General features: G+C 40.3%; 1 protein-coding gene across 1 annotated transcript in view; it reads left to right on the top strand.

The window, feature by feature from the left end:
- The first annotated feature begins 9935 nt into the window (after positions 1-9935).
- Positions 9936-12111, top strand: part of ppp3ca (protein phosphatase 3, catalytic subunit, alpha isozyme) — a 39984-nt gene continuing 37808 nt past the window's right edge. Inside the window, exon 1 of the mRNA XM_061054822.1 lies at positions 9936-10247. Within this exon, the coding sequence (XP_060910805.1) occupies positions 10193-10247 (55 nt within the window). The 5' untranslated portion in view covers positions 9936-10192. The remainder of the gene's footprint in view (positions 10248-12111) is intronic.

Genomic DNA, 12111 nt, shown 5'->3' with positions numbered 1-12111 from the left:
GGCTCCTCCTCTCAGCTCAGCCCCCCTCTCTCTCTCAGAGTCCACTCCACCTCTTTCCACCGGCCTGTCTGCTGGCAGGCGGCCAACCCAAGTGTGTGGAAATGACACCGCCAGGGCGGCAGAGATTTTCCTTCATTTCTCTCCTTCCCGATCGCAGACTGGCTGACATTGGCTAGAAAGTGGAGCAGCTCGTCAGGGACAATCAATGCGAATCGATCGAGCTGTGCGGTGGAGGCTCCAGAGCTGGAAAATATCGCGGCAGCTGAAGAGAGAGAGAGAGAGAGAGAGAGGGAGAGAGAGAGAGAGAGTATTCAACCAACTCTGTCAGTAGCCAACAAGCCTCCCAACAAACAAATATGCACTGGCTCTCATAAACATGACACTCACTTAGTAAACAGTTCAGTTGAAAACGACCACAAATGTGTCAACACAGCGTAAATATATGCTTAAGAGTAAAATAATTTCTAGGGCATTATTTAAATAAATAAAAAAAATACATCTGCTTATTGGAAACAGAGCGGCTTCACTTTTTCTCTCAGTTTTTGTTCACTTTTACTTTCCTGCATAAGATAACAACTTTAAAAATAATCTCACAATCTCTTTTCAACCAGGAAATACATTGATGTGACATTCTTATGGCTTTTTAAATCATCACACTGCATGATGTAGGCAGGGGGTGATTAAGGATAAACAGCAGTGAAGCAGCATCTATTTTCATTCATTTGATTTCGCGTTCTGTTTAAAGCCGCCTTTATACCTGAATTAGGGAATATCGAAGGAATTATTATCCATTATGTCCTAACATATGACAAATAGTCTGAATATGATGTATTTTTCATGCCAAGCAATAATGAATTTCATTCTGCAGATTGTGTAAAAGGTGGAAGTCATTTACTGACATGATGGGTTTCTCATTTTTCAGTCGTATGTCTTAAGTTAGTGTTTCAGATCCACATTTAATCCTCCCAAAGATAGGTTTGGTAAATCTACAGACAGAACTGATCCATGTCTACATGTTATTTTACATTTCACAAGCTTTATCTGAGTCCAGTTTCCTGTGTTCTTAAACCTGTTGTATTGTAAACATTCATTGTATACTCTGATATCACCAATCGGCTGTACTGATTTAACCAATACTACAGACTTCTCTGATGTCACCACAACCATTCCATATTTGCCTTTTCTGCTCACAAAATTCATTGCAGTCTTAAAAGCTTTTCATTGTCAAACTTTAATATTTCACCTTTATGTATATTGAGGGGAGCAGTGCATGGGTTACAAAATATTGACTGTATCAAGAATCAAACTGTTGCTGGCACCAATTCTCAAGTCCACTTTCATCCTAAACAGATAGTCTCCAGGACGGTCTACATGACGGTCTCTTTAGAAGTGGAGTAGAATTATAATTTCCCGGTGTCATGTGCTTGTGGTGGTTGAATTATAGTCTTAAAGATGAAAAAGTTGATGCCATGCAGCAACAGAAACTAGAGGAAAAACAAACATGTAGCAGGAAATACTTTTCTATGTAAAAGGCGGATCTCAGTTCCCCATGTCCCCCCTGTGTGTTCATTGTCTGTCTTCACTTATCTTTTGTTTGTTTGTTTGTTGTTTTTTTTTGCAAACAGAGCTCTTCAGTCTCTTGTTGGATGACTTGACTCAGACTCATAAGAAGAAGCAACACTGTTTTGGGTGTGAATTCAATCTAACAACACTTTAAAGTGAAATGTTGAGTAGTTGTAATGCTGCCGAGCAGGCTGTGCTTCTCTACCCTCCTTTTTTTTTTTTTTTTTTTTTACTCGTGTATGAGTGAGACCTGAATCGGGTTACTTGGGGAAGATTTGGTGGTTGTGGTTAAATAAGGGTTGAAACAGTGCAAACAATTACAGGGGATGTGACACTGGTGCTAAAGTCAAACACCTGCACCTCAGCCTGCACACACCTGTACTTTCAGCTGCATTAATCATCACACTTGGTGCATTGGCTCAATCACTGCTATTAAGTTGCATTTTTTAAATAATAACTGAAAGAGGCAACAAAAGCTTTAACTGTCTTCAATTTCAAAGATGTGTGTTGGCATTATTGTTGAACATATGACGTTTCTCAGTTGCCTTTTATTCTTTTGGAAGTTCACTTTGAAGAATTTGGTTGCCCTCTGCACTGTCAATCGTGGATAAATCCTGGTATTAATGCAGAATGATTCGACTAATTTGATGATTTGGAAACGTCCACCTCATTGATGTCAACTAGATGAACTGATACTTAACTACAACTGCAATTTACACAAAAAGGACCAATGTTTTACAAGCATACAAGTGCTTATTTAGAGGTCTTTAAAGTGATGGGGTTTTTTTTGCTAAAAGCATGAATAGACTCACACTATGACAATTCTAACTTCCTGCTACAACGATTTAGCTAAGTCCCCCACTATAGTTTAGCACATGAGCATGCTAAACTTAGCTAACTATTATAAATACATTACAGGTGATGACAATGCCACACAGATACGAGCCAAGCAGCAATTTCTGGGTTTAAAAAAAATGAAACCAATGCAGTAGTGCAAACAACTGCAGTTCCTCAATTGTCCACTTGTGGCTCGCTCCGGAAAGAAAAAGGAATCCCTATTGTATTAGAGCTCATATTAGCATTTACAGGAGAAACAAACATGTTTGCAGCCTGGCACAAAGAATAACAGTTTGTTCTTCAAGCTCATTTCTTTATCAATTAAACAATACACGGATGGACTTTTTTTCTAACTCGTCCATTTTGATCAAATTAAGGCTAAGCGATTAGCATAATGAGGCATAATTAGGGGTGTGGCTGATTGGACTGACAGGTGGGCACATACAGCTGTTTGCCAGGAGGCTCGGTTTAATTTGAACTAAATTGTCTTTGAACTGAAACTGTCAGTCTTCTTTCTGCTGTCTTCAATCGTCAGTTGAAATATGTTAGTTAAATGATGAGCTAGATGAGCGTGACGCCCATGATTCAGCTACCAAGACACTCATTCGGCCCGCCTCAGCTCCACCTCTTTGCCTGCTTCTAAATTAGCCGGAAGTTAGCTGGAGTCAGTATTTCCAATATGGCGACCGCTATTGTTTGGCTTCTGAAGGCATCTTCAAAAACCAATGGTTGAAGAAACTTTAGAAGGGAGGATATAATTCTGGTATTGGAAGCATTTTGGTATCATACTGTAGTCATTTTGTAGTGAGAGTAGTATTGAGCAATCATGCTTGAGAAGGCTTTGGTTTGCCTGCAGGAAAAACATCCATGTGTAGAACATAAGAGCTAAAATACATTCTCCTAACTCAGTGTCATTCTTCTAATAATTTAACTTTTTCTTTTCTTTTTCTCCTCATTCACATGCACATGTCTGTTAATAGAAACTCCTGCCTTCCAAGATTCTATTTGGAGTGTTTACGATCACAAGCACATCGAAGACAAAGACTAGGACTATAAATAAGTTATCTGTGTTCTTTTAGCTACATCTGAAAATCCTCTTGCACCCAGAAAACAGATAAAAGCTGATGCGTTCCCCCCGATTGCAGACAATGCAACAAATGGCTTTACATGTAAACATTCAAAGCAAATGTGAGAGCAAGCACAAAAACGATCTCATACCATGAGGTATTGTCATCTCCGAGGCTTTGGTTCAAGGGATGCTCTGTCTTTTCCATTTGTTCTTACCATCAGCTCTTAATACTGGGGTACTTGATGGGAGTTTTTGTTTCTTTCTACATGTTCTTTATGTTTCCATTCAGGGTTTAATTTCACAAGCGAACGATGTAAATGAACAGGAATACGTTTGTCTTTGTAGTACTCATCCTGACCGCTTTTCTTTGTCTTTGTCTTTGCCTCTTTGACCTTCTAAAGTCCTCTGTCCTTTGGATGAGGAGTATTACATTGCAGTCTGCAATCATACATGTCTTTCATAGGTTGAAAAGAGGGTCAGATGGAGAAAGCCTAGGAGAGAAAGAGAGTCATGCATGGATAGATGGGTAGGAGGGAGCAGCAAGCTGTGACTCTTGGACATGTTCTGGTGGGTGCACTGAACCCCGGAGGCTGCAGCCACACTCAGCTCTTTGTTGTTTTCGTTCTGCACAGGGAGGTAGGGTACTTTCCTGAGCTGGGGAGGAGGATTAGCGTTGCACAGCCTCCATCCCCAGCTGCACACATGACCGGCACCGTAGGAAAGCCCCCGTGGACGGCCCAGAAAGAGGTACGTAAGGGATGAAGGGAGCAGGGCGAGACACGAACATCGGTTTTCTCCAATACTGAGGAATGTTGCAAGCCCTGTTAACTCCCCAAATGATCACTGTTACACACTGTGAACATCCCCCGGATTTCTGAGAGACTGTCCTCTTCCTCCGTTAAAGGTTTTGTGCAGTGTCTCTCCCAGCTGAGACAGTTACATTACATTCATTTCAACACATCCAAACTTTATCTGCATCATAAAAAACCATTAAGCCATCCCAAAACGAAGCTCTATTTTATTTCTAGGCTAACTCATTTTTAAATAAATATAATACACTGCATTAATTACATTACCAGAATCAGACCCACATTATGCCAAACCCAAACATGTGTGAAAAATGACATCTACTGGCATCAAACTAAGTTCTGACTCTCTCCCATTGGCCGGTGTTTGGTGCCAGGTGATGTCACTTCCTCCAGAATACCATAGATCATCTGTCAGCAACATTAACCAGCTGCTGGAGCAGATTGTTCCAGTTGCCGTTTCTTTTCACAGCCTCCATTAGGAGCCTCCAACCGGCCGCTTCTAGTGTTGTTTTAGCTCCTTATAGTTTTGGGTATGGATTGAACAATCAAGAGATGTGTGAGTTGAGGGCTGCAAGCATATTTCAGCCTTTGACTTAGCCAGTTGTTTCCCACCTCTCACTGGTTTCCTGCCTCGTGCGTGTTTTAATGCTAAGCTCGGCTAAATGCCTCCAGACGCTGGCTTCACAGTTATTTGCACGGATGTAAGAGTGGCATCAATCTTCTCGTGTCATGTGTTCTACTGAATTTCTCAAAAATGAAACTAGTCCATCAATAAAATCGGTAACTTTGAAGGAAATTGCAAAATAAAATAAACTTAATTGATTAAATGTGTATTCATTTAAGCACCCGTCAGCAATCTTCTGATGACGATGTAAGGTTTAGGAGCGACAGACAACGTTGTAGGGCTTCCAGGATTGCATTACAGCCGATGGTTTTGCTTTTAAACATGGACTGGTTTCCTGGAGCAATGTTCACTGAATTGTATAGTGGTCACAAAAAGTCATGAGTCACTAAAGCTTCTACAGTCAAATGCATATATCTCATTATTTGGATTATTTGTATATTATTGATGTTCTGTTGTTTTAGATCTTCTTTGAGAGGGATGTTTCTTCTCTGTGGCTTACTGCCATTACACAGTACATGCAATTAAATTTGAATATGTCAAACTATCCTGTCTCTCTTGGCTAATGGGGGAGGAAATCCCAAAAAATTTGAAGATGGGGTTTCTGGAAAATGAGAAACACAATGGGCGGTGAGAGCACCGAGTAGAGAAAGATGAATGTATTGTTAGCTTTACGAGCAGAGAAATCTTGCCTGTGATGTAATTGAATCACATACAACATGGCTTGTGATCTAATTAATGGCTGATGTGACTGCGAGTAAGTAACAGTGAGTTAATTATGTGGAAGCGTACAGCTGGATGAGCTTCATTTATACTATTTTGGAAGAGGCCATTTCTTAGAGCCATTTTCTCCTAGCTGTGTGCCAGCTCAGCATGCCAGCAACAACAGTGTTTAAAGGAGGGGTCAACAAATGGAGCTGCCAACAGGTCATTGCCACCACAGAAATACTGAACACTTACAGCAGACTTTTTCAAAAAGAACATCTCATTAATCATTTTGTGTACACAGTTTGTCAATACAGTTTACATTAAGTCACTTTCTATAGAACGTGTTGTTTTGAAGAAATGCAAAAGACTTTTAAGGATGTAAATCACACTTAGTAGATATATAAACAGAATTTTAAAAAATGGACGTAGGCTGGTCTCTGAAGAGGCTTTATGAATTTGCGGTCGCCATATTGAAAATGCAACTAATTCCAACTTATTCTGGCGAATAAAGAAACAGGCACAGAAGCGGCCAGCCGAACGAATATCTTCGGTTGCTGAAACTCACCCATTTAGCTCGACTAACTCTTCATCTAGCTGAGATATTCCAAAGATGAAGTCAAGATGAACAAAGCTGACTGTTTGAGATTGGTAACGGGATTTAGCTCAACTGAAACCTAGCCGCCTGGCAAACAACCACAACGTGCACACCTGTCAGTCAAATCGGCCACACCCCTTATTATGCATATTAGAATTACTATTATCAAAACAAATGAGTTACAAAAAGATCTCACCCCGATGCAATTTAAACCAAAGAAATGAACTTAAGAGAGCAAACATATTGTTTTTGCACCAGGCTGTTTTGCAATGCTGTTTTTTATTTACCCGTCGGGTGGCAGTAGCTCAGTCCATATGGACTTGGGTTGTGAACTGGAGGATCGCCAGTTGAAGTCCTGGTATGGACAAAAGTATATAACTAAAGTATGGTCTGGTTGCTGGAGGGGTGCCGGTTCACTTCTCAAGTGCTGCAGAGGTGAACCCCAACAACCGGGGCCAGCCCCTTTAATCTGACATCTTTCCATTACTGCATGTCCACAGGTCCTGATAGTGTGTATGTGTGTATTTGGGCCTGTGTGTGTGAGTAGCATGTCTCTAAATAGCAGAGTGTAAACCTGAATTTCCCTTCAGGGATAAATAACATTTTCAACACCAGAGGCAGATGTAGACATTTTTGTGTGATACATAAAGCCTGAGGTAGTTTCCCTCCTTTTAACACCGCTTCCTGGTTTATCGCTTCCTGCAATATTGGTTATTTCAAGGACGCACCCCCTGTTTTCCAGACAGGTGTTGGACCCTCGCTATCAATCTAGTATTCAAACAGTTGAGGGTTTTTTTTTGGTGTCTCATACCTTCTCTCTGAGCAGACAAGTCGGTCACACCTTGTGCCTCAGACCTCAGCGTTTCACTGGCCTGATGAGCAACACTGGCTCCATTACTGGAGATTTATTACTCACCCTGCCACTAATCACATGCTCAGACTCATCTGTCATCAGGCAAGTAGATCTTTTGTCCCGCCTGACAATGTGAGGACAAAAAAAATGACAGAAGCAATCAACTACTGTTTCGCTTGTATCACTATGTTGTGTCATTGCTTTCTCATATTATTATGTCTCAAATAGTAAAGTAGCAAACAGTGCCCCTCCTGCAGCAGAACCAACCAACCAGCTGTTGCTCCTGTTGCGGTGATAATCAGGGTTAGGGCTCCATCTAGTGGTAAGGCTGCACATTATCTGCCAGAGAAATTGTTAAAAAAAAACACATGTAAATTAAGAACTGTAGTAAAATAATGATTAAGGTCAGAGTTTTCTACTTTTAAAGCAATTGGCACACCATACCAGAGGTAGACTGAATAAACATTCTTATTGATTGATCGAGCCGTGTTTACAACATTCTTCTGAAAAATAAGTAATTCATGGCTCAACTGCTCACTGAACTTTGGTTTAGGAATGCTGCTAATGAAATGGGATTGGATTTATTACCACTCTGCCTCAGCCAGAGATAGAAATCAACAGTCATGATTCAAAATGTCAGATCTGCAGACATGCTGATGATAGCATCTGGTTATGCGAAGGTTAGATTTAACATCAATGCCAATGTTGTCCTTAAAAAAAAAACATCAATGTATCCAATCTTAACATCTTAAAGATATACATTCAAAAAGCAGATGCATGAAAAGAATGTGTCTCTATGCTGCTCTTGAGTGTGGGGATCCAGCTAAGAAGCTATTTACGAGGTCTGAGTCACTCAGAGGGGAATAAATAAAAAGTCTAAATTCATCAGGTACCTGCCCTGATGAAGGCCGGTATATCTGAAACATGTCGGCATGTTTTCATGAATCTGTAGCGCTGATGAATTAAAGGCTTTTTATGTAGACCCCTGTGAGGGCCTCTTCAATATCTTAGTTTCCTCCCTGTATGTCAGAAAGACATCTTGGGTCTAAAAAAACACATGAAACAATATTCAGAAGTATTGATTTTCAGACCACTGAAAAGGATTCAACCAGCAACTTCTTAATTGTTGGTCGAGTGTCAGAATACAACCTGAACAATAAACATTTCACTCTTAATATTTGAGTTTTTTTCTTGCTCAGACCAAGAAATTAAAACCAACCAACCCTGCTGCTCCATTAATGATCACCTCGATTGAGATTAGTGAGTCTGAAAATGTTTGGTGACCTTTTTCTTTTTTAGCTTTATTCAAGTTTCTTCCATCAGTGTGCAGAACCTTAAGATCTGTTTGCTTTTGGTGTATTTGGCTGCAATCTGACCCAACAGGAGGTACTTATTGAAATTGTTTGGCCTTTTTGCGTCTTGCACATCTCATATGGTATATTTCATACCTCTGACTCCACAACCTGACTGTTCACCTCAAAAAAGTCTATTTTCACTGTGAATGTATGTGTTGAATAGAGGATTCTGTCAGATTGATTCTTAGCTAAAGGAAATTACATTGTTTGCTGTTTTGGTTTAAAATGTATTATTAGCCTACATATTTAGTTTAAATTGTGTTTTGTTGTGTTAAAAACGTGTTCTGTCTACTTGAATTTGACAGATGTTAAAAATAACATATTGATTATAAATGTTTTTTTGTTTGAGCATAAGATAAACATAACAGTTGAGATAGATATTTGTAAAGAGCATGTCTTCATTTTATTTGGTTTGCTTTATCTAAAAAAAACTTAAAATAAAATAGTATGTGGGTATGTTAATGTTTCTTTAGACATCAAATGTTGTGGCAATGAATAATATATTTATTTATGCAAGAAGTTTTGATAATGAAATACAAATAAAAAGGCTGAAAGCAAAGAGTAAGCGCCAGCTGCCTCTACTGGTGGTCAGTAGGTACTGCACTGAATGCTTCTCTGTGGGTACAACTCAGTACTACACACAGTTATTCCTATACACATAAATTGATTTGTTTCAAGCAGTTTTGATAATATACGTTTTCCCTTTTTTAAGTGAAACAAACAGAACTCATCAACTAATAATAAATGAAGTGCTCGTCTCTAGTTTATATGATTTAATCATAAACCAGCATAATAAAAAGTAGTTTTCACATAATCCACAGCACAGCAGTATGTTGGGTTGTAAATATTTGTGAAAATAAACTGCATTTATTTAATATATATCATGTGCGTGCAAATAATCTATTTTAAATAAATAACCTATAAAAACTTAATGAATTGAAAATAAAAATGTTTTAGTAAATGACAGTCGATAACTCTTATTAGCCTACCAAGTATTTTGATGTGGATTTTTTTAAATTTTTTAAGTAGCCTACGTTGTAGCCTATTAGACTATTATTGTGACACTTGATAGCCTGGTTAAAATAAAAAAAATGTTCAATAGAAATTGGGCTACATAAACCAACACGAGGAGTAAAATGTGCAGTATTTGTGATGAATTGTCGCCACCCTGTGAACATTCTCTGCTATTGTATAAATACTAATGTTCATCAAAAAACCCGTCTTCATCATTAATGTCACACATATTTAAAAAAAACAACCACCGGGGCCTCGCGCACTCGGGCTCTTCGCGTACCAATATTTTGTGAATACCGAAACATGGCGCTCCGTGCGTGCGTGGGGGGCAACCCCGTCTGTACCTCCATCTGATGGCAGCATCAGGCAGTCCCGTGAAACATTTGCGTGGGAGTTCCCTTCACCGCCATGTCGGGATATTGCACATCTCTCTCTCCCTCCCTCCCTCCCTCCCTCCCTCGCTCTCTCTCTCTCCTCTCTCTCTCTCTCTCTCTCTCGGTGCATCCTCCCCCACATTAACAGCTTAGCACAGCAGCAGCAGCAGCAGCTCCTACAGCATCCAGCATCCATCCATCCCCGCCTGCCCGCCTGCCTGCCTGCCCTGCCTGGGGAGCAGCAGTCCTACCCGGCAGCACCGACGCACGGAGGGGGCGCATCATCTAAGTGATGCCACATTATCAGTAGCATTTCGACAACAAGAACCGCGAGTGCATCCTAAAAGCAGGGAGAGAGGAAAATCGCTTCAGCCACGAAGACGTCAACTGCCCATGAAGATGTCTAACGCTGACATCGTCTTAAACGCCGCCGACAGGATGGTGAAATGTAAGTTAGCCTACGTTCTGCGCTTGGCTCTAAATATTGAACAACACCTTGGCTCACGTTGGTTCGGCAGATTGTGGCTTTCATTTTCATGTCGTGCTTTCATGGTGTGTTTGCGGCCATCAAGTTGTGTTCGTGGTGGTGTAGTGGGCTGCTGGAGCTTTGATGTTGATAAACAATCCGGTTTTCTGCTGCTGCACAGCCCCGACGAAAACGGGGATAACGCTTAGAAACAACAGCACTGCACCAGAGAATATGTGTTTTTATTATGTCCCGCAAAAGCGCACGTCTTTTTTTTTTTTTTTTTTTTTTTTTCTCTTTCAGTTTTTTGATGTCACGGCTTGACTGCATCCTGGCTCCAAGAGGAGAGAGAGAGAGAGAGAGAGAGAGAGGGAGAGAGAGAAAAAAAAAACAGCTGAATTGCTGTGTGAGCTTGTGGTTGGTAGGAGCTGGGGCAGTGATGCAGCAGGATTTCACAGGCTTTGACAGGGCCAGTGGAAGAGGAAACGGGCATGAAATTGACATTTAATGGGGGTATATTTTACCAGTGAGTGAGTCATGTTTTTTAATTTGATTAGGAGAGATCTCTAAGGAAACCCAAAAGCAGCGTCAGTAGATGCTGAGAAAGCAGCTCCGGATGAGGGAATTACTGAGGACACAAACTTGGATCAATGGAGGATGATGAAGTGCCCACAGTTGTGCCATAACTCATTTAGCCGTGCTCATTCTGACCGTGGATCAGCTCAGAGTCAGCACAGAGCCGGAATAAATTCACATGCAGTATATTGTGGGAATGGTAACGAAGCTCAGTCAGCATTAACAACTTGGTCCTTTAAGCTATACAGAGTTGTAGAAACACAGAGTAATCGGCAGTGTGAGATACACTAACACGACACTGACTGCAGGCACTACTAATGCCATGTACGTGTACGGTAAGATGTTACAACTGGGAGAAAAAAAAACACCCTGTGTCCAGCCACGGCCTTCTAAGGGGCATTACCAGTCTTTAATTCATTATCGTTATTAGTCGAGCACTTCATCAGCGTGAAATAACAAACAATGACATCACCGCTGAGTAGTTTCAGAACAAAAACTGATACTGAAGTGTAACAAACAACAGAGTAAGTCCTGAAACATAATCATTTTATCATACTCTGCTCTGTCAGCAGATGATCAGGTTCAGGATATACAATGTCATACGAAACAGACAATACCATATGATACACTAAGATATGATACTATACATTACGATACAACACAAGCAATACAATACACAATGATTCGACAAGTTAACTCATTGCTACATTGTGCCACTAGGGATATTTCTTGGACTCTAATGCTGCACACACTAAGCGGTCTCCATAGTATTACTTATGAATAAAAACAAACATCAACATGTGATGTCATGTCACAAAGACGAGAAGTCATTTTGTCATCCATTGTGTTCCCCAGCAGGAAGACAAAGTTGGTCAATAGTGACACTCTTAATTAGTCGTTGTGTGTCTGAGCAACTTAAGCAAGATGAAGCCCGTGGTTCTTTCTCTGAGAAACAAATTCACTGACATCCAGGGCTTTCAAAAATATGTCGAACAGAAGGTTTACATCAGCAAACTCAACCCAGCCAAAAAATCTGACTCAGTGTTCTTCTTTTGTAACATGGTCACATAACATTTAGGATATTTTCCACTGTCTTTAAAGCACCCAAAGCATTTTTTCTTTTGTTGTCTTGGGTTGAGTAAAATGATATCCACTTGTTTTTTGTTTTTTTTAATTGGCTTTTCATGTAGCCACAGGCCGTACATTTGAGAAACCTTGCTGAATCGCCTGATCATGACTCCTAATCCCCGTTAGTTTACTCCCATTGTAG

The sequence above is a fragment of the Labrus mixtus genome, chromosome 14 (genome assembly GCF_963584025.1).
Source record: "Labrus mixtus chromosome 14, fLabMix1.1, whole genome shotgun sequence".
Taxonomy (NCBI): domain Eukaryota; kingdom Metazoa; phylum Chordata; class Actinopteri; order Labriformes; family Labridae; genus Labrus; species Labrus mixtus.
This window is presented reverse-complemented; position numbering and strand designations above follow the sequence as displayed.